This window comes from Macrosteles quadrilineatus, unplaced genomic scaffold, assembly GCF_028750875.1.
Source record: "Macrosteles quadrilineatus isolate MER2022 unplaced genomic scaffold, UCM_ALF_1.0 Scaffold_9__3_contigs__length_116548681, whole genome shotgun sequence".
NCBI lineage: Eukaryota > Metazoa > Arthropoda > Insecta > Hemiptera > Cicadellidae > Macrosteles > Macrosteles quadrilineatus.
The window spans coordinates 95,246,972-95,273,770 of record NW_026542602.1 but is presented as its reverse complement, the minus strand read 5'-3'; the positions used below and the strand labels follow the sequence as shown (position 1 = coordinate 95,273,770).

The following is a 26,799-nucleotide window of genomic DNA, read 5'->3' as shown; positions in this document are numbered from 1 at the left end:
ACAGAATCGGACCACCTGTGCACATACTTTAACAGGATATACAGCCACTTCCACTTGTGTAACTCACTGACTCACTGATCAGGTATACAAATGCTTGTTTTGCCCTCTTCTAGAATAGCTAGGGATCTGAAATTTTTTGTGGAGGTCGGTCTCAGTCCTAAACCACCCAGATTCAAAAAAGTTACATTTTCAAATTACGACCCCCCCCCCCCAAAATAATTCCCTTCAATCCCCCTTTTTTGAGAAAAACAAGTTTAAACGGTAAGAGCTAGCAAAGATTTGAAAAAATGTAAATGGTCAGGAATTAAATATTGTGTTTTTTGATGGCAAATAAACAGTTTTTTACAAGACACTCCTTCACCTTCAAAAAATGCCCTATTACTAAAATTTTTAAAATGTCTTGCATTTTCGACGTGAGTTTTTACTTTTAAAAATTACTTTTCGGACATCTATTTGTACCTTTAATGATCCCAACATTGGAAGAAAAGTGCCTAAAGTGACATTTTAAAATTATAGCCTACTAAAAAAACTTTAAATTGCAGATTTCAACAAAAAAAGGTCTTTTTAACGCTTGTTGGTCCAAACCGTTATGCATGGGTGGTCAAATTCATCTGTTTACACTGTACAACATAAGTGTTTCCAATGAAAAATGTGACAAATAGGTAGAAATAAGTTAGGGGAACTGTAATGTAAGCCTGTTTTCTAGTTGAAAGTTTTACTTTTACCATTTATGTCAAAACTAAAATAAGAGAAATCGTTATGAAACACAGAATAATGGCTTGTCCAGTAAACTTACTAAGTCTCGTAACTAAAAGATATTTTACGCTATATTAATCAGTACTTCCGCTACTTTTGCAACAACTTTTTAGAGGACATTCAATAACCTACCACTTTCAATAGTTTGACACCGCCAAAGCCCAGAGTGAGCCAGATTTGGGAATGTCTGATGTGTGATGGCCTAGTTCATTTAAGACATATTATAATGTGATCACTCAAGTGATGAGTCTTAGCTATATCAAGTCCTACCAGATGGCAACCAGCAAGAACACTTTCATACACACACTACACTAGTATAATACACACATAATGCATTTATGCACATGCCCTGCCCTCCAAAACCTGTAAGCAGTCCAGGTACAGGGTGACCTTGATAGTAACATTCCATTTGAATCACAATTGTGTAAAAGTTGTAGAGCTACATCAGCACTTTACCAACACCACCTGTGTGAGTAAACATCAACAGATAAACCATTCTCCTCGTGGTAAGTCTGTCTTCTTTGCATTATTTTTATATTCAGACTCTTCTCGGCTGTTTCAATACAACACATCAAAGGTTCATCCTGAAGGTCAGGATTTACACAGATTGTTGGACCAGTAGGACACCAGCTGATGATCTTGTGGTTTTACTCCCAGAGCTACCAACAGCGAAGCAGCATTTTCCATCCGTGTCAGGTGTACCAGCTTGGCAATGCTGTAAAAAAATCAATGTGAGCCAGAGATAAAATGATTAAGAATCTAAATTTCAGAACTAAATTTCACACTTGCTGCGGAAGCTGGACATGCTTTACTGTTAGAAAATAATAAACTAAAGCAAGAACTACATAATATGAAGCAAAAATTCTCTTCCCTAAAATGCCAAGACTTCAGAGACGATAAATTTGCTGAGGTGAACCTTGCTGAGGCAAAAATTTAACAGCTTGAAAATGACAAGGAAATCTTGCTCTCCCGAAATGCTTCACTGGTTGAAACACTAAATGAAGTAGAACTCCAATTAGAGAAGGAAAGACAACTAAGAATTAACATGATACGAAGCTTTGAAGAACAAGATAATGAAAGAGAAAAACTATTACTCGACTCAGCAAATGAGATTAAGCAACTAGGTGGAATGATAAACAAGCTGAAACTAAACCAAGATGACAAAACGGACCTACCTCGGACACAAAAACCTACTGGCACTTCAGAAACACAAACAAATCACTCAGATTTTTATGTTCCCAACTACTGCGCCTCTTTAATTACTGAGCTGGCTCAGCTGAAACTCGACAAGACCAACTAGAACGCTCTGTGGAAACTTTGCAAAAAGAACTGCACAAACAAGGTGAACTAACAAACCCTGCTACACCATCAGCAGTCACACAAAGTACACCCACTAAAGATATTTTTCCTCGTTCTAAAAACCACAACCTAAGCAAGAGCAAAAAACCAATTGGGAAGGAAAGGAACCATTTCAGTGTATCTCTCCAAGTTGCCAAAAACAAAGCTCGGCTTGAAGAACCTGCCAATGTAGAAATAGGCTTACAGGTATATGGTGTAGAACAGAAATGCAACGCTGACATCTTGGCACATGAAACTACAAGGAGAGACAGCCAAACTCCTTTAAAAAAACTGAACTTGAATATGAGCAGGAGAAACAGCCAAACTCCTTCTAAAAAACTGAACACGGATATGACCCAGGAGAAACAGCCAAACTCAAACTCCTTCTAAAAAACTGACTGAAAAAGAGAGGCTTCCACCTACGGCAGCAAGGATACGAAACGACCAGGAAACTTTGGATGACTTTATCATGAAGCATACTGGGGGAGCCAGCCAAACCCCGGCACAAAAACCATCACAAGACCGTCCAAACCGTCACAAGACCAACCCACAAGATCTCTACATAAATCCAACCAGCCAACCTTCTCCACCACTCACCCCTATGCACAATAATAGTCATTACATAATAACACAAGCACAGGTCCATTTCCCAATTGACTATTCACCACCAAAACAAAAGAGGGATGACCAAACACACCAAAACAAGAATTTTTTAGACCTTTACCCAAGAAAAACAAGCAAATTCAAACAAAAATTCAAAACCAGAATCTTTGTAAACTCGATGCACCCAGCAAACAGGCTAACCTACAAAGAAGACAGCAAGTTCAAATAAAATCAATAAGTAAAAATACAAATCAACTTACTTTCTTTCACCAAAACATGGACAGGATGACAAACAAAATTGAAAGACTTGAACACCTTCTACACAGCACTAACCCGGACTTTGTAATTCTTACAGAACATGGACTAAAAAGTAATGCAATACACCATGCTAAATTGGCTGACTACACACTTATCGGTGCATATGGAAGGAAAGAACATATCAAAGGAGGGGTTGTTATTTACAAGCATAACAATATAACCAACAAAACCGAAAGTCTAGAGATAGAAGGATACAGCTTGGAAATGGTATGTGAAATAACAGCAATAAAAATACACATAAACAGGAAGAAGAGCCTTCTTCTCCTTGGAGTCTATCGACCACCTTGTGTTGACCTTGATATGTCACTACAAGTTCTGTCAGATGCACTAGACAGCCTTCCTACTCAGAGAACTGACACACTTATCATGGGGGACATTAACATTGACAGTTTGGATGAGGCTTCTAGAGAATCTGTTACACTAAATTCGCTATTGGATGGGTATAACATAAGAAGACTAGAGCTCCCAGCCACAAGAATCTCAAAGACCTCAGCATCCTCAATTGACATGGTGTGTTCAAATATTCACACCATGATTAAAGTTGTGGTCTCTCACACAGGTCTATCAGACCACACAGGACAATACTGCACACTGGACCTTCCAAAAACAAAAGCAGCAACAACATATACATCAAGACGGAACCTTAACCACAACAATCTGCTGATCTTAAAAAATGAGCTCTCCACTGTAACGTCGGAACCTGTTTTGAGAACAAATAATGTGGAAGAGGCCTACTTTAATTTCAACCAAACGCTCCAGCTTGCAATTAATAAAAAGCATACCCAAAAACAACCTAAAAGTTCAACCTTCTTTTGGTTGGTATGCATGTCCAAAAAAAAGATTTCGGACTACACAAAAAAGGGGTAAACGACTGATGTATGACGAAGAAACTATGACACTTAAAAAGGAGTTTTTAATAGCACAAGACAAATTTCTCCTAACTGGTCATCCTGATGACAAGAAGATAGCTACAGATAAGAAGAAATCTTACGACCAAAAATTAAAAAAGGCAAGGCAAGAAACAAGTGCTGCATACATTGAACAAGCAGAAATTAGAAAACAAAGCCAAAGCCACATGGAACACCATCAATAGTGAGAGGAAAGGGAGGAAAGAGCTTGACAACAATTCTACAAAAGAACTAAATGAAAATGGAAAGAAACTTACTGACCCTAAAGATGTAGCAGACCGCTTTAATTATTATTTTAGGGATGGACGAGATTGGATTTTTAGTTCAAGACGAGACAAGACGAGATTTTTTATTTCTCATAAAATTTCGAGACGAGATCGAGACGGGATTTCCCTTCTCATAAACAACGGGAAATGCACGTTCAAAATTTTTACCTGATTTTGTAACATTGTTAGATGACTGTTTAAATACAAAAATAATGATAATAGGCAAGAATATTTACAATCTTTTATTAAAAAACATCAGCATAACATTTTTTTATTAATCACGCCTAACTTATTAAAACTGCCTACGATTAGGAAACATAGTGATATCAGTTAGGATAGAGTTCAACTTATCCTAAAATAAAATAAATCATAAAATAAAAGCAATATTAATTTTTATAAAATAGTTACTTGTTTTGACTTTTTATAGTAATAAAACATTCCTCACACTGCTTACACTTAACAAAACATCTCATAAAGTAATATTATTAAAAATAATTAAAGTAATATTATTAAAATAATTAAAGTAATATTATTAAAATAATTAAAGTAATATTTACATTTAAAGAATTAATTAAATAAGAACGCCTTCGCAAAGGACACGCAACTACAACACACTCCTGTATTGCGGGTATTGCATTGACTTTCTGCAGGCGTTTTTAATTTTTTTTTTTTTATTCTCGTCTCGATAAAAATCTCGGCCAAAAAGAAATCTCGTCTCGTGTAACGAGATTTAAAATTTCCCGAAAATTTCCCAAAATTTCGAGACTTGACCATCCCTATTATTTTGTAAACATAGCTGAGGAGACAATAAAACAAAACAGCAGATACAACACACCACCAATAGCTCAAAATCCTCCAGCTACAACATTAAACACTCTCTCTTCCTTCCGTCCAACAACACCTGATGAGATAGGCAGGACCATTCAATCATTAAAGAACTCTACATCATCAGGCATTGATGAAATATCTTCAAAAATCCTTAAAACATGTGCAGATGAATTAATAATGCCACTAATGAAGATTGTAAACATGTCGATGGCAGAGGGGACTTTTCCAACCAACTTGAAAACAGCCTTGGTTTTTCCTAAACACAAACAAGAGGACCTACAAAACATCTCTAACTACAGACCTATCTCGCTGCTCTCATCTGTCTCCAAACTCATAGAGAAGATTATAAAAGTAAGAATCCAGGAGCATCTTAGTCAAAACCAAGCATTGACAAACAGCCAACATGGGTTTGTTCCTGGAAAATCAACCACAACTGCTCTGATAGACCTTGTTGAATATATCATTGAGAACGTAGAAAATGGCAACACTATCACCAGCCTGTATCTTGACTTAAGCAAGGCTTTTGATTCCTTGGGACATGATCTTATTCTAACTAAACTTCAAAATTTAGGAATCCAGCGAACAGCTCTGAAATGGTTTGCAAGTTATCTAAAAGGGCGAAGCCAAATGGTAGAAATAAAACACACAAAAAAAGGGGTTACAGATACTGTCAGATCTGAATTGCTACCGACTAACAGAGGAGTTCCCCAGGGCTCTGTCCTAGGGCCAGTTCTGTTTGGCCTGTTTATTAATGACTTCCCAGAACACCTTGAGGAGTACAGCAAGATGGTCATGTATGCAGACGACACTGTGCTGCTTACAGCAAACAGAAACATAGATCAACTAGAAGTAAACACCTATACAGTGTGTAAATTAAGTATTGAAACAAATCTGTATTTTTAAAACCAAAATAGATAGAAATATTCTGTTTGTGGAAATAATTGTTAACAAAGGTTCCGCAATTTTTCACATCAAACATATTTTTTTACCCCCCTAACAGGGTAGGTGGCAGGGGGTAACTTATTTTTTTTCAAATAGCAACCCCTATTGAGTGACCCCTCATTTTGAAGGGTTTGTCAAAAGAAACACAATGACGCAAATCCGAGGTGAATATCTCACTCCTAGCCCAAATGGCGGATATTCCAAAATTTGATTTATTGTACGTGAAAAGCACCAATTTCACAAATAATGGAAAGAAATCTGTATTTTTAAAACCGAAATAGATAGAAATATTCTGTTTGTGGAATTGATTGTTGACATAGGTTCCGCAATTTTTTTAATTAACAATATTTTTCAACCCCTTTAACAGGGTAGGGGGTGGGAGTGACTTATTTTTTTCAACAACAACCCCTATTGAGTGACCCCTCATTTTGAAGGGTTTGTTAAAAGAAAAAGAATGACGCAAACCCGAGGTAGATATTTCACCCCTAGCCTAAATGGCGGGTAATGAAAAATTTAATTTTTGTAAAAAAAAGCCCATTTTGGAATATCCGCCATTTTAGCTAGGAGTGAGATATTCACCTCGGATTTGCGTCATTGTGTTTCTTTTAACAAACCCTTCAAAATGAGGGGTCACTCAATAGGGGTTGTTATTTGAAAAAAATAAGTCACCCCCTACCACCTACCCTGTTAGGGGGGTAAAAAAATATTTTTCATGTGAAAAATTGCGGAATCTTTGTTAACTATTATTGCCACAAAAGAATATTTCTATCTATTTCGGTTTTAAAAATACAGATTTGTTTCAATACTTAATTTACACACTGTATAGCTTTCAATATGACACAGGACTACTGTATGAAAAATTACTTAGTCCTCAATGAAAGTAAGACCAAGCAAATTACTTTTGGAAATAAAAAGTCTACAGTATCTGAAATGCCCAACCTGACAGCAGCTGAAGAAATTAAACATCTAGAAGGTGTCATAATTGATGAAAATGTATCCTGGGATCGTCATGTAGCTTGTCTTTGCCAAAAACTCGGGCCAGCTCGCTTTGCCATAAAACTAATCAAAGAGACTAGTACCCCTGAGGCAACGAGGACTGCATACCATACATTGTTTGAAAGCCATATACGCTATGGTATCACTGTCTGGGGTGGATCCACTATGGACAATCTTAACCGGGTCCTGGTAATGCAAAAAAGGGCTATCAGAATAATAGCAGGCATAAGTAAAGAACAAAGCTGTAGAGATGCCTTCAAAAACCTGAACATCCTGACGGTGACTTCCATCTACATCGTAGAAACTGTTTTTTACTGTGTAACCAAAGACCCTCCTAAACAAAGAGATATACATGAATACAACACCAGATATGCAGGAAACTACGTGTTGCCTGGCCACAGAACAGCAATGTTTGAAAAGAAACCACTGTATGCAGGAGTGAAGATGCTTAACAAATTACCAGACCACTTGAAAATTTGAGGCCCGTTGCTGATGAAGAGGAAGCTACGGAGATGGCTGGTAGACAAAGCTTTCTACACCCTAAATGAGTTCTTTGCATGGCAAGACCACACACAACACTGAAGAGGTTTTTCCATTTCACTTTGTATCTGTAAAATTTGACGCTGTAACATTTCTTGATGAAATTGTAATAAAGATATTATCTATTGTCTATTGTCTAATCTGGAACACATGGCACAAGTTTAATCTGATATACATGAACTCTAGACATTAAATCTTTTTAACCTTTTTTATATTAAGCACTGTTATTTGTTCACGTTCAAATGATGTCCATATAAAGATCTCCATTGAGCTGCCTTTGAGGAGAAGCTAGATCAAAATTGAAACCAACGCCATATTCATCACTTCATCCACTACTATTCCAGCTGGTTAATGTGACGATAAGTCTTGTAATATTAGCCAAAAACTTTATCAAAAAATTTATGCTCCTGCAAAGTACGAGTCACGTTCTTTGATTAGATTTCTGTGGTCTAAGGCATCAGCCTCTATTGAAATCCGTTACAGATGAGTAGCAGAAAGTTTTAAGATGCATAAAATGAGCATAAATGTCTTAGCAATTTAGCAGAATGCTGTACAAATTTGCACAACAAGACCAGCAAGGGGTGATCATTATCCATCGAAACATTGATTCAAGTTGAGGAAACCTGACTTGCCAATTGGAAAGTTTATGATTACTAGGATTTACCATTGTCCTTGATTATCAGAGTATAACTGCAATAAGCATTTTGTACTTATATGCCAACCCCGTACGAAGAACGGGTACTCTGCTAGTATTGAATATTTTTCAATGTTTGATAGCTGCCTCTAATCAACCTTTGGTGTTTTATGGGATGATAATAATAAAATATTATTGTACGTACTGCATCCACTCTTGTCTGTAGCTTTGCAGGTGATAAGTCAACGCTTTTCCTCTCAACAGTTCACAAGCCAAGGCTTTCAAAATCTTGCTTAGTAAAGTTGGATCTGTAAAAATTGGGAATATTCAGATTAAAGAAAAATATGATGAAAATGAAATAGTTATTTGTGTACTAGTGTGCGAAGTGGCACTTTGCTGCACATTAGAGAATCATATATGCACAAGCCTCTATGGGCTATGCTATGCACGAGCAGGGGAGTGTGGAAAGTTTCTTGAGTGCAGCAAAAGCACTTTGCACTCGCGTTATACATTATATTTTTCCTACAGTCACCCGACAAAGTTGGCTTCCTTGTACTGTTTATAGTACAAAAAGCTGCTAATTGCTGCATATTTATACTTTGTCGTACGGTTTATACTTTGGCGCACATCAGGATTCCAACGAAACAACACAAAACAGCGTGGTTCTATTATGCACGTAATCCGTGTACGCTTGGAAATAGGTTGGCAACACTTAAAGATAATAATATTATGAGCAGCTGATTGACTATTATAACTACGATTTAACCTGTCATTTCGTGTTTATAGTTTCGGTATTCCTGAACTTACTGGACTTTTCTTTTAAACGTTTTTAAAACATTCCTACGATCTTAATAAACAAGAAAATACCTTTAAAGCATTTTTTAAGGCCCGGAAACCACTTCAAATTACAAAAACATACGGAACTATATTCTCAAGTCGCGGAGCACATTTCTTGCCGAGGAAAAATAGCGGAGTGATACGGACCGGGTACTACTTTCTCTAGGACACCTATTTGTGTTGCCAGCTGAACCTAAAAACGTATTGTATAGTGTCTGAAAGACTAATTATTTATATGCTTTAAAGTGACTGTAGGACAAATATAATGTGTAACACGAGTGCAAAAGGCCTTTGCCCCCTAGTTACACAAATAACTATTTACTACAGTTAGTATAAATCATATAAATAGTCTTTCAAACACTATACAACAAGTTTTTAGGATATGTTAAGCCCAAGTGTTAAACGAAGAGGGATACGCTGTACCAAAAGATCGTAGTCATAGTATTTTTAAGTGTTATTTTCAAGCGAGCACGTATTACGTGCCTAATAAAAAGCATCCTGTTTTTGTTGTTTGGTTGGAATACTGGAGTAAGTAAAATGAGTGTAACAAAGGTAAGTAAATACAGCAATTAGCTACTTTGCATGTTATAATCAGTACAAGAACGCCCGCTTTGTAAGGTAACTGTAGGAAAACACATTTGAAACAAAAGTGATAGAAATTTGCAAGACCTTAGAAGGGAAATGATATTCTAAACCAAAAGGGTTGAGCTTGTTTGCAAGACCTTTCAGGATATTTTCAAAAATAAATATTTTCAAAATAAAATTTATTTACCAAACAAATACTACTCAGCAAAACAGAAAGCGTGATAATTATATAATGTTAAAAAATGTGTTATTCACATGTGATATACTTACACTTGGCTGGCATGATGGCAGTAGTCTTGGCAGACACACATCCCTGCACCATGTCTACCCTCACAATGTTGTGGCAAGGACAAGGTACAGCTACTTGAGTGCTGACACCTAGCAAGCCACACTCCCCTGGCTCTAGGTACTCATCACAGTCAGGCAATGTTCTGCACCAATCACTTGGCAGTAGCTCCTGCAAAGTTAAAATATAAGACAGCTACTTGAGTGCTGACACCTAGCAAGCCACACTCCCCTGGCTCCAGGTACTCATCACAGTCAGGCAATGTTCTGCACCAATCACTTGGCAGTAGCTCCTGCAAAGTTAAAATATAAGACAGCTACTTGAGTGCTGACACCTAGCAAGCCACACTCCCCTGGCTCCAGGTACTCATCACAGTCAGGCAATGTTCTGCACCAATCACTTGGCAGTAGCTCCTGCAAAGTTAAAATATAAGACAGCTACTTGAGTGCTGACACCTAGCAAGCCACACTCCCCTGGCTCTAGGTACTCATCACAGTCAGGCAATGTTCTGCACCAATCACTTGGCAGTAGCTCCTGCAAAGTTAAAATATAAGACAGCTACTTGAGTGCTGACACCTAGCAAGCCACACTCCCCTGGCTCCAGGTACTCATCACAGTCAGGCAATGTTCTGCACCAATCACTTGGCAGTAGCTCCTGCAAAGTTCAAATATAAGACAGCTACTTGAGTGCTGACACCTAGCAAGCCACACTCCCCTGGCTCTAGGTACTCATCACAGTCAGGCAATGTTCTGCACCAATCACTTGGCAGTAGCTCCTGCAAAGTTCAAATATAAGACAGCTACTTGAGTGCTGACACCTAGCAAGCCGCACTCCCCTGGCTCTAGGTACTCATCACAGTCAGGCAATGTTCTGCACCAATCACTTGGCAGTAGCTCTTGCAAAGTTCAAATATAAGACAGCTACTTGAGTGCTGACACCTAGCAAGCCGCACTCCCCTGGCTCTAGGTACTCATCACAGTCAGGCAATGTTCTGCACCAATCACTTGGCAGTAGCTCCTGCAAAGTTCAAATATAAGACAGCTACTTGAGTGCTGACACCTAGCAAGCCACACTCCCCTGGCTCTAGGTACTCATCACAGTCAGGCAATGTTCTGCACCAATCACTTGGCAGTAGCTCCTGCCAGGTTCAAATATTTCAGTACAAGGTTATAGTCAAACAGTTTGACCAAAGCATAGTACACCATGGTAGCGCAAAAGTTAAAATGTGTGTCAAACCATAGCCACTCTAATACACAAGGCCCAACGTTCAAACTGGCAACGTCGCAATCATCCGCCGCCTGGGTCCGGCACACACGCTAGGCTATTTAACATCAATGAGAGTATTGCTGTTTTCGCTGCTGAGTGAATGAATGAAAGTATGTAAATTACATATATAAATTAACTTTAGGGTATGGAAAAAAATTTACAATTAGAATCAAGGTAGCTTATTTATTTGGTGAAAAAATACAACATAGAACAATATGTCTAAAACTAAAATTCAAACATAATGTTTTTATTTGGTTGTTTTTATTGTATTGTAAGTACGATGAATGTGAAAATGTGGAAACTGGATACTTTGCATATTTTCTTTGTTAATTTGATAATTTTAGATAAAATCTTTGTAAATGGATTTTAGAGACAATTTTTCAAATAAAACTATTTTTAATTTGTAATAGGAGTATTATATCTGTACGTGCATACCTTCAATTCGAGACTTCAATCATGAAAATCGGTCTGATAGAAGATCCAAACGAACTCGGCAAAGAAAAACCAAATTTAACTCCCATAAGAAATACATGGGAAGCAAATTTCGTTTACGTATATGCCGAGAGGGATTATAGATACATTTATTCGATGCTTGATGGCAAATCTGTGCGTGCATACCTTCAATTCGAGACCTCAATCATGAAAATCGGTCGGGTAGAAGAGCCTAACGAACTCGGAAAAGAAAAACCAAATTTTTTTAATATATAAGATAGGAGTATTATGTTTTAGCCTACCTGAGGAAGTAGCAAATTTTGTTGTAGAGACGATCCTTTCTAGCTACAACAAAATTTGCTACTTCCTCAGGTAGGCTAAAACATAATACTCCTATCTTATATATTAAAAAAATGTTGTTTTTCTTTTCCGAGTTCGTTAGGCTCTTCTACCCGACCGATTTTCATGATTGAGGTCTCGAATTATCTCTCTATACAACAACTTTATACAACTCTATACAACAAAATTTTAAGTTTTATTTTCTTGTTTGAAGGCATACTGACTGAATGATTATTTTCTTTAAATAATTATTAAGCAAAATATTTGCCATTTTGTAAACGATTTCAGAAGCTAGGCATTCATATGGCTTTCCAGTCTTTCCACAATATTCAATGAGTTGTTGTATCAAATCAACATTCAGACTGGAGTGGACTCTGATGATTGCATTGTAAGATGGCGTAGTACATATTTTTTACAAGTAGGACTACTTAACAGAAACACTGGTTTATTTATTAGAAAACCTAGTTAATTAAGTTATTTTGTTCAATTAACAGCAGCCTTTAGTCGCGCTTCTCTAGTCTATATTTACACCAGTCACTGTCTTTTATTCTTATACTTTTCCTACAAAAATAAGGTCATCTTTGTGGAAATGCTTCACGCTAACAACAGAATTGTTTGACGGTATCCAATCTGACCGAGGAATAGCAGAAAGCAATTCTTGCTAATGTGGCGGATCACTTGGAATGTTAAAACATTGTTTGTATCCTAAAGTTTTAATTGAGCTTTTGTAATTACTCTTGCACCCAGGCACAACACATCTATCTGGCATGCTGTAGTAACAAGTTCAATATCATTACTAATGATTAAAGGTAGTAGAAGTGCGAATAAGTACACGACTCCTCCATTCAATGTAATGGTAAAATGATCGTGCACCAAGACTCAGATGCGACGTTTCAGCTCGCCGTGGCCTTGTGTACTAGAGAAGGCTGTGTTCAAACTAATTAAAACATATAGAAACCTTTGAAACCATTTAAACCATTTAGAAACTTTTGATTTGATTTGATTTGAAACCTATAAAACACATATTGACTATCATTAGCTAAGTCTAGAACAAACACAGGCAAATTGCTATGTTGTTATTACCTTGAATGTAGTAACAGTGGCTTTTACAAGGTCGGGTATATCACCCCGAACAATAACCTGACGACCTTCTATGATATGGAGGGCTGCCAAGTCAAACACCTGAGCTCCCAGGAACACTCTCAGGGACTTGAGACTGCCTTCCTCTACAACACAACACAATTATTGGACATCAGTAGTCACTGGTAGTCTAAGAGACTTAGAGTATTGCAGAGTATTACTTAAAATCTCAAACATAAATCAAGATATTGTTATCATGCCCTGTGAATGCAGCAATGTAGTTAACATCTCCCGCATCAGCTACAATATAATCATGATAAAGCAAAAACACCCAAACAACAATAATTTAACATTGTGAAAATACCTGTTTTTGTCATTAAGGTAAGACTGATGTTTTTTTTTTTTTTTTTTCTTTTCTCATGTCTACGCCAGTGGCATTTTTGTAATGAAGTCAAACACTTTTAAGGGAAAGCGGTCCAAACCCATTAAAGAGTAGTGGATGTGCCGGGGATTGAACCCGTCCCTCCCGCACCGAAGTCCGAGACGCTAACCACTAGGCTAGCAACACAACCATGTTAAACCTATTCATTAAAAAGTCCTTTAAAACACTGGCCTAAATACAATCTCGACCAAAAACTTCATATTCTTAAGAGTGAAAGGTAAGGTGATATACCTTCATCTTATTTATGTCTTGTTTGATATCTTAATAATATTTTATCATTGGAAAAGTGAAAGTGTTCAAAACCATTAGAGTAACTCACCAAAGACATGTTGAGCTTGTAACCGATAGTATGGAGAGCGAGGAATTGCTTCTGATAAGCGAGAGTTGCAGGCATGAATCATCCAGGCAAACCAACAATGCAGCCTGTACAGATCAAACATTACAGTAAGAAGATAACTCACAACTACTCAGCAACTATTTTGATTCCTGATTTTATAAATGTTATTAACATGTTAACAAATTTTACTATTGTCCTAAAACCGGGTCAAAACCAAGAAAAACTGATTATTTTTAAACATGCTTTTTAATTTTTAATTCCACGTAAAACTATTACTTTACTGAATAAAAGTTATTTAAGTGCATTACAATAACGTAAGTCAATTTTTAAACCATCAAGGCATTATTTTAATAGGAATGTTGTAGATAATATTTCCAGTTTTGAGACATTAGACGGTTAGGTAATAATCAGGGCCGGATTTCCCAAGCTCCCAGAGGGCGCACGGCCGAGATAATTTTTTTTTAATATCTACAAATAAAAATAAATAGTCATAGTTGATAAAAAAATCCGTGGCTAGTAAAGCATTCTGATTCTGAAGTTCAGGTAGAAATAATTGTTAGAAAATGTAAACTATTTTACAGAATTACGCATCAATTTCGTTACAACATTGGTAACGGACATTGGTTATACAAGAGTAGGCTGTAGGGATGTTGACGAGAGCCCGAGCGGTACGTATCGTATTGCCACTGCACTGCCACAATGCTGGCCTGGCGCTACTGATTGGAGGGATTAGGGGCGTATGCGTGCTAGACAATGTTACCACCCTCACCTTAACAACACAAAAGTTATTAGGCTACTAATCTTTTGATTAGTTTACAACAATGTGCATTGTCAAGTTAAAATATATATAATACGTTGTGTTGAGTATTTAAACAAATTATGAATTTATCTTTAAAATTAACAAAAAAAATATTAATCTCAGTTTGCAATAGGTTTTAGAAAAATTCTATACCCTCCAAAGCACCATTAATGCTGTCATTTTCTCTTCAGACCTAAGGATCGTTATGGTTATGGCCGGAATACTGCTCTGTTTTGCTTTGGGAATATAACCTAGATGCAGTACCACCATAGATTAAATATAACTCAAGTCAACTTCTATTCACATTGTTAATTCAAATTTGTTCACGTCTAGTTAATGTTGGTGACACTAGACGTTAGTTTTGACTTACTTTTGTTTCTATTATTTTAGGGTTAGTTCAATGATGTGTGTTTTAATTTCTTGTATTATAACCAGGAGACGACCTATTGTTAATGATTAGATCGTTTTATTTTGGTTAAAATAGGTTTAAATTAATAACAATAATTGTTTTCAGCTAATTTATAATGATGACAAATCTAATAAAGGAGTATGTTTAATCTATGGTACACGTACTGAATGGAGTTCATGTTTTTTGGGCCTGAAATTGGAATCAATAGCCATGTTTTTTAGCGGAAATGCTCAGAGGGTTGAGTTGTTTTGTTTCAGCCCCACAAACATGAACATTTACTAAAAGCATAAAATTGATAAAAGTGTTTAAAGACGGTATATTGTCAAGGCTAAACAAGTAAATTCTTCAAATAACTTGCAATGATATAATTCCAATGAGGAGTGGTATTAAATCAATTAACTTAGGCCTAGGGGCACGATATAGTTTTAAATAAAGGTTTGAAGGAAAGTAACTGTGACCAGACTAGGGGGTGGGGAATTATTTGGGCCTAGAGGTGCCAAAATGCTAAATCCGGCCCTGTTAATAATCACTAACCTTAACTTGGTCAAGACACAATAAATAATTGAACGAAAGGACGATATAGGCAAGCGCCAACTATCTGTGGCAATGCAATGCCTGATTCGCCCATTCCATTATGAATTCACATGGTTGCCATGGCACGGATAGTGCACACTCGTCATTGCCCCTCTGCCCCTTATGTAGGCAGGGAAAAAGCAAAAAAATGGGAAGAGAGAGTGACGTTGCAACCTTTAGTGACTAGAAAACAAAATCAACGAGTCATCACAGACGCTGTGTTATCTGCTGTGTGAATTACCAAATATTTAGTCTAGGCCTAATTTGAACTGGAATAAAAAAATTAATAATTATTGGTATTCAAAAAACAAATTGTTAATTTTTTTATGCTTTTTCCACATATTTCCTTAGTTTTGTTTTATTAATTAAACGGCACACTCTTTAATCCCTTTCTTCTATAACCATGGCACAAATAATTAATTGTCTATCCTTCTTATGATTTTATTCCTATTTCTTTCCCTCCATTTAGTAGATCTCTTTTGTCACGTAGCTTTTTAACCCGTGCACACCACAGCTTTCATTTTCTCACCTTCGTACAGTTACGCTCCTAGTATACCGTCATTGTGATGATTTTGAGTTGCAATTTAACTGTTTGTCTGTCAGCTCTGTTGTAACTTTTTATTATTGAAGCATTGAAGGACCAAGGTCTTACAGTGACAGTGAAAATGTCGGACAAGTAGAGTTAACGTGCAGTGCTATCAATTCAACAAAAACTGGGAATCATTAAAAAATTTGAAAAGGGTAAGACTGTGAAATCATTTTCTGATGAGTACAACGTTGGGGTACAAAAACGTTGTTCGGTACATCATAAAAAAGAGGGAAGAACTGTTGAAATTTGCAAGTTCTGCAGACTCAGCTTCTGCTTGAAAAAAAAGGAAAACTAAGAAATTGACTTACGATGACCTAGACAAAGCCATGCTTGATTTGTTTTCACAGCTAAGTGCTTTAGGGTAGCCCATAAATGTTGTAGTTTGTACTGAAAAGGTAAAATTATTTTTTGAAGCTATGGGTATCGAAGGAAAGTTTGTGGCATTATCTGGTTGGCTCTATCGTTTCAAGCAGAGACATGGCATCCGGGAGTTGGAAATTCAAGGTGAGGCTTTAAGTGGAGATAAAATGGTGCAACCCGTCGTCATTGGAAAAGCTAAAACCTGCAATAGTTTAAAGGAACGGAAGCAAAAAACTTGCCAGTTCATTAATTTAATCCAGTAAAAGGCTGAATGAACCAGGCCATGTTCAAAGAATGGTTCAACAAAAAGATGGTACCACAAGTACAGGACAAGTCACAGGAAAGGGCTGACCAAAACCCTCCCCCCCCCCAAACTAACACTCCGACCGATGATGGCAACACTACTTCGTTAAGTATTTACCACCAAATGTTAGCCGCCTTTGATATTGCCAATGGCTGTAAAAAACCGCAAAGCTCATAAAGTTTGGGGAGGAAGAAGACAATCTGAGGACATTTTGAATCCTTGACTCTACTCGAGGCTGTTTTTGAGTCTTGTTTGGAGTGGGAAAAGGTAAAAAATCTTAGGCCCTATCAGGTCGTGGGGAATATTTCCATTTTCCAGTCATCAGTGAAGATAAAGGCTTCCTCAGTTTTACTGACAACGACTGGATTCTGTCAGACGCACAGATGGCCAAAATGAAAATAATGTCCCAGGAGGTGAAAATGTCGATGAAGAAAATATTCAGGAATAGTTTTGATGTGACCAAGAGATTTTAAATTGTGTGAGAGGAGAGGAAGACGACGTCAAAGGAGGCGAGGGAGAAAGAGTGGTAGACTTTTCCCACGCCACACTCAATCATTTCAATTGTTTAATGGAATATTTGGAGGGACAAGGCAACAACATGATTTCTGACTAACTAGTATTGCGGAAGTTACACCCCAATATTGCTAAGAAAGAACGTCAAAGTAAGAAGCAATGATGGACTTCTTTTCTCGAGTCTGAATTTGTTCTCTTTTATTATTGTATTGAAGACTGTGTACCTGACTTGAGTTGTTTTGAAAAGCAGTGTATTTTGGTACTGGAAACCCCTTCAAATAAAAGACGTTTCTATTCTATTCTATTCTAATTACAATAGACCATCTAATTTCTGGGCTTTGACCACAAATTAAATAACTGTAAATTTGTAACTGTGTAAATAAATAAATAAAGTAGTTTTTGTGAAAATCATTTTGAATTATCTTCCTGATTTGGATCAACCATGGTTTTCAGTTATCTGTGACTGATTACCTGGTTAATCGGGGTTCTACTGTATCATGACGATAGCCATTACCATTCCAAGTCACCCAAAGAGTCAGAGTTATGCTATAATAACTGTATTTTAGAGAAGAATCAAAAACTACATAGGTTTACAGTATTTTTACTTTATGTTTATTCTTTGAATTGTCACGGAGGTGAAACGACTTTTGAAATATACTTTGACACAGTTGAGTTCAAAGTATTTGTGTTAGCACTCAGAGTTTATGCTATTTGGCATCCCTTTGGTCTCCCACTGGGGGGTATAGAATACTCGGAACACCAGTCTCTTATTTGAACAATATTTAACTCTTGGTAATACATACCTAGCGTAGACAGCCTTGTATTTGACTAGCTGAGGCAGGGGCCGAGACTGGGACGGCTTGCTGTCTCTGAATGGCCGTTCAACATTGTACACCTTGTGAATCACGATGAATCATTAGCAGGTTAGAAAAGTTATTTATTTCACAATCATTTAGGACCAAGTTATAATTATTTACCAAGTTATGTTTGGATTATGAAATTGAGCTAGGCCTAATTTGATTAATTAAGTGAGTGTGGCAGATTGTGTGAAAACGGCCATAGTGGAGTATCACCACTGATTGCGAAGACGGTAATGATTAAATATATGTTTGTATAAAATAGAATGAACATCCCCCTATATGTCCATTTGGGCCCTCAAAAGGATTTTTTTTGTTAAATTTTAAGTTGTTTTTATTTTAAAGTAAAATATTTTTTATAATACAAACCAAAATAATTTATAAATAAAACGTGAGTTTCGTTTATATTGCTTTTACAATCGAAATAAACATAGGCCTACACCAAATAAAGACGGCACTGGAACCATTGGAAGTTTACAGAGCCTCCAAAATTGACACAAACAACCTGTTTACATGTTCAGTGCGGCATACCTTCAAACGGACGCTTGCCATTGACGGCGAGGCCTGGGCGAAGCCACAGAGCGCAACCGAATCGGCGAACGCAATTGGCATTAAAATTTTTAATCAGACGAATAACAAAAGAGCAGCGGTGATTGTGCTGCATTACTCCGAGAGTGGACATAGTTCACTAAAACACTCAAAGATAGCAGCACTGCCTGGATCCGCAGGGTCTTTGTGATGTGGCTCAAAGAGAGAAAATCCCCGAAACCGGAACAAAAGCATTGCCAGACGGGATTTTATAGGAAATTTTAGGACCAATCTACACCAGAATAAAGCTCACATTCTAAGTTTCAGGCTGGCAACGATTATAACGTTCCCCGGCAATAGCTGAGCTCATACTGAACTAATGTGGTGGGAGTGACGAGACTATATCAATTGAATGTGTTAATTGACAAAAACACCTTGCATTCCATCATTCTTTTCAAAACCATAATACAACTAAACAATAGAAGAAACAATGCTGCACTAGCCATGTTACCGAGACAAAGGTCAGATCACGACCAACTCTCATCTTCAGTCGAGTCTCAACACACGTCTGGCGCGCTTCCATATCCTGCCCGTGCAAGTGAAGCAAAAAGTAAAAACAATGTTAAGTAATGGTTGACCAGTGTTCATGTATTTTTGTGTTGTGAACTTTCTACGCACCTCTTCAAGAAAGTTTAGTTATTAGTTCTTATACGAAACTAACAATGGTGCTTGCACCGAAATGTACACAATCCACCAGGAAAATCTTTGGACCACAAGGCGACAATTAGTGGTTTTAACCTGATTACCAAATTTTATTGTTGTTAATTTTATACTGTTTGTTGTTATTTTTGATAAATTATTTACACTGTTGTTATTGTTGTTAATTTATTACACTGTTGTTATTGTTGTTAATTTATTTATAGGCCTACTGTTGTTCTAGTCATATCAGTTGTCAATTTGTATTGCTGTTTTCTGCACTGTTGTTAATTTATATTTATAGGTACTGTCGTTATTTATAGTGTTATCATTTTACACCTTATTTCATTTCACAACATATGCACATCTCTATCTCTCTCTCACTATCATTGTAATCCCATCATCATGTCAGCTGCACACGTTCATATTACGTTTTATTCTGCTTTTTGTTGCATGTATGTCATTTCTTATTTATCTTTTTTGCAACGTGGTGGTTGCGGTTGAAATAAATAAATCTTCAATTTAGTTACCCCTAGCATTTACCTGCACTGCTCTGTCCTGCAGCCAAGTGACGATGTGCTGCACCTGCTTGCTGAGGAAAGGCCAACAGCTGGCGAGGAAGGTAAGGTCACGCGAGCTTATCACAATGCTGAGCCAGTGATAGAAGCCTCGAGCCTGGGCGTCACGTACGCTGAATGAGATTGACAGGGCACAGCTGGGCGGTTCACAGAATACACAAGGGTTTACCTGTAAAAATCATTATCTCTATAATCGACCCCTATAAAAGCCGCGCAGAACAAGGGATAGTCAGATGAACGCTGGGGGAATAACTAGCTACATCTCTCCCTGGTAAGTGGAGTGGAGTGCATCGCGAAACCGTAGGGCGAGAGCAGAATAGCCCGGTATTTGAACCAGTGGTGAAATTAACTCTGGCATCTTCGAATACTAGGTGTAAGGCCGGGGCAAATAGCCCTTGGACCCGTGATTTGGTTTTATTTAAGCGTCATTGGTTTTAATTCTAAAGTGATACACGATATCCATTAAATAAAGATTTGTTTTATTTTCCAGGTTAACAATTTCAGTTAGTTACCAGCATTTCACTCACAGAATTTACACCAATTATTCTAAATTTACTAACTTTTTTTTTATTAAAGCTTAAAAAACCCGGGCAGTGATGAATGTGTAATTTACTGAAAGCTGATGCTTAAGGACCATATCTGAGCCCATATATTTAAACTAAATACTATTTAGTATTATTACTAGCCCTGGACTTACTCAATTAGATTAGCTATCCGAGGTCAACAATACAATTTTGTCCAGGACGAAATTGCACCGTCACACCTTTCTTAGGATTGAACTGATAAACCATGTTCATTATTCAGCTAGGTTACTAAGTGTATGGACGTAATTGTTTAATCAGATTTCAGTCTAATACAGTTTCTTTAGAGAATACCAAATTGTTTGGTTTTATTTTTAAGCATGCTGCATCGACAAAGATCGTTGTTCTTCCTGCAAATATCTACAACTTATTGAAAATAATGTCTTTTTGTTACTAGAAATAGTTGATGTGCTTTGATGAAATGGTTTAAAAATACTGGATTCCCATTATCAACTTGACTATCCTTACTCTCTAACGGGGTAGCGGATTTTTATCCCCCTGGAATTTTACCCCCTGAGCAAACGTGGCGTCACAAACCAGGGGGTAAAACTCCGGCCGCAAACTTTTGAGTTTCGTGACATCAGCTCAATGTATTAAACGCAGAATTAAACATATGTTTTCAGGGTTGTGAATTTAATCAGAACAAATCAAATTATAAAAACCTAGAATGTACAGCCCAGAATTTTACCCCCTAGCCAGATATATAAATTAGTGAGAATGATTATTAATTCTCTTCATTCAGTTTTTATTTAATAGTAAACATTTTATTATTAAGTAGCCTATCTTAATTTATTTGTAGCATTAACTGATCGAACAGGTTTTTAATTTTAATTTTGAGATTCGAGTATCAGGATTTGATCTTTAAAGCCAACTGTTGGTTAATATGATCAAAATAAAACAGGGAATTCTGTTTACTTAGTTGAGATTACAAAATAAATAAATAAAGGTAGGCTACTAAATAATGAAATGTTTACAATTAATTAAAAACAGAAATAAGAAAATCAATCATTCAATTTCTAGAATGGGCTAGGGGGTAAAATTCCGGGGGGTAAAAATCCGGGGGTAAAATTCTGGGGCGTAAAAATCTGGGGGTAAAATTCCTGGGGTAAAATTCCGGGGGTAAAGATCCGGCCCGTACATCTTCAGTTGTCTAAACGCTAGTTATATGGACAGGGGGTAATCGTATTTTTATCGGGTATTTTATTGCTAATTTAATTAATCACGCTCTGGCTATTTTTATTAGACTTCCAAATCCGCGGGGGTAAAATTCCGGCTGCGAACAAACTTTTGGCCACTCAGGTTACTACATCATAGTGACGTCAGCTTTGACCAGGGGGTAAAATTCCAGGGGGATAAAATTCCGGCGACCCTCTCTAAGGCCCCTATTAGACGAGGTAGCCTGGCGACGTCGCCAGCGACAGTAGCTGGCAACGCACTGGCCACCAAACCTAGTAGCCAGTTGAGTAGCTAGAATTTTACTGCCATTACTCATTTTGTTGTGAGTGCTTGTCTTGTACTTGAACTTGTTATAAAGTCACTAATAAAGTTTTCAGTGTTCAACTTTGTGTCGGCCAACTTCTGACACTTTTTCATTAGCTCTTCTTGTTTTCTCTTTGATTCTTTCTTTTGTTCGCCTTTCGGAGGTTCTTCTTTTTTCTTCATATCTTCGCGTATCCCTTCGACTGAATCATATGTAGACATTTTATCAACTGAAGTGAACAATTCACCCACTCACAACACAACAGAACGCAACACAACAGTGTGCAAGTACCCCCGTGATATGAACTGACCGAGTGGCGACGTGATTCTGGCGACCTAGTGTAATAAGCTCCATATGCTACAACGCAGCGTCGCCAATATGGGTAGCCAGTGGCTACCGCAGTGGCGACGGGGCTCGGTAGCCAGTCGGTCGCCAAAGTGTGGCTGCGTCGCTGGCTACCCTCGTGTAATAACATCCATAAGAATCAATGACCCTTGACAAGCTGAGTAGCCAGTTTGGTCGCTGGCGACGTCGCCAGGCTACCTCGTCTAATAGGGGCCTAACACTACTCTCGGATTATTTGTCAACCTTACTCCTATCTCCCTTATATGCAAATGCATAATTTTTGTGTAGGTTTATAGTTGGATTTGTTCTTAACACAAAATCGAGAAAATCCAACAAATAGCATTAAGGAATTAAACTACTGTAGAAATAGAAATGAGGACTTATTACTTCTTAGTGAAAAATCAACCAATTTAGGACTATTTATTTCAGACAGACTAGCTGAAAGTGCTGGAATGGTTAATTAAGGAATGGTTATAAATATTGGCCTTGCCTACTGATTCAATCCTTTCAATGTATATTTCACAGCAATTTAAACAACACGTCTCCTCAACTAGTCCTGGGCCTAGGCCAACAACCTTCAAGTTTGTAGGCTCTACTCCATAGAATAACAATGTTTCTACCAACATAGGCTATAGCAGAGCTCACCTCACAGCTGAGGCTCCGGACACACACATGACTGAGCCACGACACCAGAGACTGACGCTGAGCTGGTAGTCTACAACTGACATATCGAGTGCCAGTCATTCTGTCTGTACTGATGTACCTCTCACCCATGCAGCATGCCTAAATAGATAAATTAGGTTAACTTAAGATAAGGCATTAACTATTTAGGCTAAGTTACTTTCTTTTTTCTGAAAGTTAGGCTAATCTAATAAATATTACTGAACACACTTACAACAGATAAATAATTAATAGAGTGGACAGAATGTGAAGCAGGCAAATATTGGTAAAGGTATTAGACCTACTCTAGAAACTGATATGTTTCCATATCTTTGGGCACGGCACTAAAAACATTTTATATTTCTGCCACTAACTTTTAAGTCTAGCTTAGTCTAACATTTGGCTACACGTATGGTAGGTACTGTAAATCAGTATCAAGGGTTTACTATTATCAAATATATATGGATCACTATTAATTAAAAGGATTACAGGGTCAGCGTTACTTTACTCGCTCGTGCTAACAGTTCAGACACCGTTACAAAAATAATATGATTTTAAGTTTCAAACTACAGAAGTCTCCCTCTTATCCCGACACATTTTAACCGGACATTGGTTTAACCGGACGACACTCGGCGAAAATGACATCTCCCTACCTCCACCCTCCTCCCATCTACACTGCTCATGCTAGGCTATGTGCCAGCTGAGATGTCACGAGCTGTAATATATCATTCTTCTGTAATATTATTATTTACCCCATTAAGTTAAATAACGCCCACCTCTACTCAACGACTAGCCTAGTCCAAAAGCCATGGACAACTAGCATGCCCTTAGTTTCTGGTATAGACATTAACTTAGTAACTTAACTTAAATGTAACGTTTCTTTTTTGGCTCAGTGAGTTCTGGGTTTAAGGCCTATTTTGCTTGGAGCGACTGTAGCAATAGTCGCACAGCGATTATCGCTCTATACTACTATCGCTGTTACGGCGGCCCTTTTCCTTAGAGCGTTTGATTTTTGGTCGCCGCGCGATTTTTCATAGTTAGTTGAATACCAGCACTCACAATGGTTAAGTCATGAGTGCGTGTTGTAACATTTTAAAGTATCTCCTCAGTGAGGAGTTAGAAGACGAGGCTTTACTTGACCCTAGTGGAAGTATCAGTGGACGATCGATAGAAAATACATAGTGATGCATAGGATTTGGGACGGATATGTATCACTAGACGTCACTAGATAGGATATAAATAGAAAACTGTAGTGATATCAATTAAAAAAATATATTTATAGCCTATCAATAAAAAAAATAGTTAGTGATATCAATAAGACTACATGAATGTCGGAAAATAAAACCTGGAGTCTAAATAAAAATATTTATTCATACAAAAACTGATACAGTAAGAACTTAACAGTTTAACACCCACAACTAAAAAACACATATATTTAACTTGGAACAGGCAAGCATTTTATATTTCAATTCGAATAGACGAGGATTAGCCTACATGTAACACAACCATTTGAGCAATGACAATGCAAAGTTTGCTGGAAATAAAGAGTCGCCTGTTTCTCCTACAATTTAATGTACGGTAAAAAATTAAATGAATGTGTAAGGAAATATAACCAAAACAGTACAATCCTAACAGCACATGAATAGAAAAATTAATGTGAACAAAAAAGTAAATTATGGCTATTTTAACCCATATTAATGTGCCTACTGAGTGAACTGGCCTGTTTTGAGGTTCTGCACAAGTGTCGCTGCGAATCAGTCGTGACGCGATTATCGCAAGACTGGTACCCAGAGCAGTGGTCCGCGACTGTAGCTAGCGACTCTTGCGACAGTCGCTCTAAGCAAAACAGGACAACGCAAACTCCGTTAGAACAGTGCCCAGCTACTATCGCTGCAATCGCTCCAAGCAAAATAGGACTTCTGCATCTGATGAGCAGAAGTCAATTTACTATAAAGAAGTAGGCTATTAACTTACCTGACACGATGTTTCATTTGAATTTACTAGTTCCTCGTCTTGACTTGATGAATAACAAGTCTGAAGGACACTGGGTCCATGTTGGTCGCAGAAGTGGCACAAAGATATTACAAAACTCATAATGTATCCTAAAACAAAGAGGAATAGGCCTAGCCTAATTATTTTCATTAAATAAAATCTTAACACCATTTACACTGAAAACACCAACTTACCCTCTACTTAAATTTAACCCTCAAATTGTAGATGTTTGTTACCAGCTTTAATTACACATTTTATGTAAAGGCCCAGACAAAATTACTAAATAAAAAAGTCTGTGACCATATAACGGCTTGGGGGATAGAAGGAAAGCCGATTAGAGAGCTATTAGTTGTGATTTGCAAAATTTAATGGGAAGAATGTCGAGTTGGCTTGCATTTATGTTAAGGCCCAGATGCCTAAACAAAAAAGTCCGTGACCATACATGTAATGGGGGCACAATTATCAGATTTTTCAGCTGACGGCGTAGCCTAGCATAAACATAATATTCGGGTACAGTTTCTTAACTAACTGGGCTATGCTTACTTAATATCGATTGAAACTATAGAATTGAAAATATTGATTACACAGAGGATACGCGTCCGGTAACCAGACGTGGCGTGATTAGGCGTCCGGTAGTGACGTCACCGGGTTGTGGGGTCCCGGAACGCCATTACCACAACGATACGATGTTCGGCCAGCGTTGTTCGTGGTGTGGTGGATATAGTGCTCGGCTGATATCCAAGAGGTCCCTGGTTCGAAACCCATCGGTTTCTTTAACTTTTTGTCACAGATTTTGCTTTGAATGTAATTTCTTCTTAACTGTACATCTTTTGTTAGAATTTTTGGCATTTATAATTTTATGTTATGAAGAGAATTCAACCTTCATTTGATTTTTTTCATTGTCAGCAAGTTTGGTTGGTTAGGTTAGGTTATGACAGAAACTGCCGGACGCCTAATCCACGTCCTGTTCACGTGTGTATCCTCTGCGTATTGATTAATAATCAATATTTTTAACTATATCAATTATAAAATGAAACTGTAATAACCTAACCTATTTAACGAAACTTGCTGATAACTAAAAAATCTAATTAAGGTTCACTAATTGAATCGATAGTTTCAATCGATATTAGCATAGCCCAGTTAAGAAACTGTACCCTTATATTCATCAACTGAGGTTAGGAATCAGCCTAGGCATATGACTTAGGCCAATCTTAACAAAACACAAACTAACTTAAGATAAGTTAGTTAGATAAGGTAGCCTATTTCGTTAATCAACTGATTTCTTCACAGTAAGTTACCTATTCAGTTAATCATTTTTTCAAATTTCTTCTAATAATATGCTGCTAATAATAATAAACTGCTTGATAATTAAATAAATACCTTCGTGCACAAAATAAGAACTTCTTTCAAGGCCATGCAGGATGCCTGCAAATGTAGCCTACTTTACTTATGGGGCAAGTTACTAACCTAAAATCCCTTTAGAAACGTAAATACTACTACAGCCAACAAAAATAAAAATGAAGTAGAAGACCTCAAGAATTCACGAAAATTCGTTGTGTTCTAGATTTTCTTTATTTGATGTCAAAAACAATAACACTTCGTTTCGTAACGATTTTGAATAGTTTAAATCTAGCCTATATCAAAATCTCATGATGGTTTTGTTTTTGACATGACATGACAACATTGACAATGACAACCTGCAACCTGCACTGCAACTGACAGACAGAGACAGAATACACAGATTAGAGAAGAACAAAAAGAAACAATGTACTTATTTTTCAACAACTTTAATGGCCGTGCC

The 26,799-nt window shown here is 37.2% G+C and overlaps 1 protein-coding gene across 1 annotated transcript; it reads right to left on the bottom strand.

Annotated features, from left to right (window-relative positions):
- Window positions 1-355: 355 nt before the first annotated feature.
- On the bottom strand, window positions 356-26,589 carry LOC129003645 (folliculin-like). The gene is made up of 14 exons (XM_054431943.1): window positions 26,379-26,589; window positions 24,981-25,108; window positions 22,992-23,129; window positions 19,906-20,109; window positions 18,085-18,176; window positions 13,717-13,820; window positions 12,959-13,101; window positions 10,843-10,976; window positions 10,642-10,708; window positions 10,400-10,492; window positions 10,158-10,250; window positions 9,822-10,008; window positions 8,335-8,437; window positions 356-1,471 (listed from the first exon to the last, which is right to left on the bottom strand). Exons 2-14 carry the CDS (start codon window positions 25,098-25,100, stop codon window positions 1,348-1,350), a joined length of 1,602 nt encoding a protein of 533 aa, XP_054287918.1. The 5' UTR covers window positions 25,101-25,108; window positions 26,379-26,589; the 3' UTR covers window positions 356-1,347.
- Window positions 26,590-26,799: the final 210 nt, after the last annotated feature.

Coding starts and splice junctions, on each gene's coding strand:
- LOC129003645 (XM_054431943.1), bottom strand. CDS start 25,100: ATGAGTTTTGTAATATCTTTGTGCCACTTCTGCGACCAACATGGACCC. Junction 13,102..13,716: donor ACAAGCTCAACATGTCTTTG/GTGAGTTACTCT, acceptor GTTGTGTTGTAG/AGGAAGGCAGTCTCAAGTCC. Junction 10,493..10,641: donor TGCTAGGTGTCAGCACTCAA/GTAGCTGTCTTA, acceptor TGAACTTTGCAG/GAGCTACTGCCAAGTGATTG.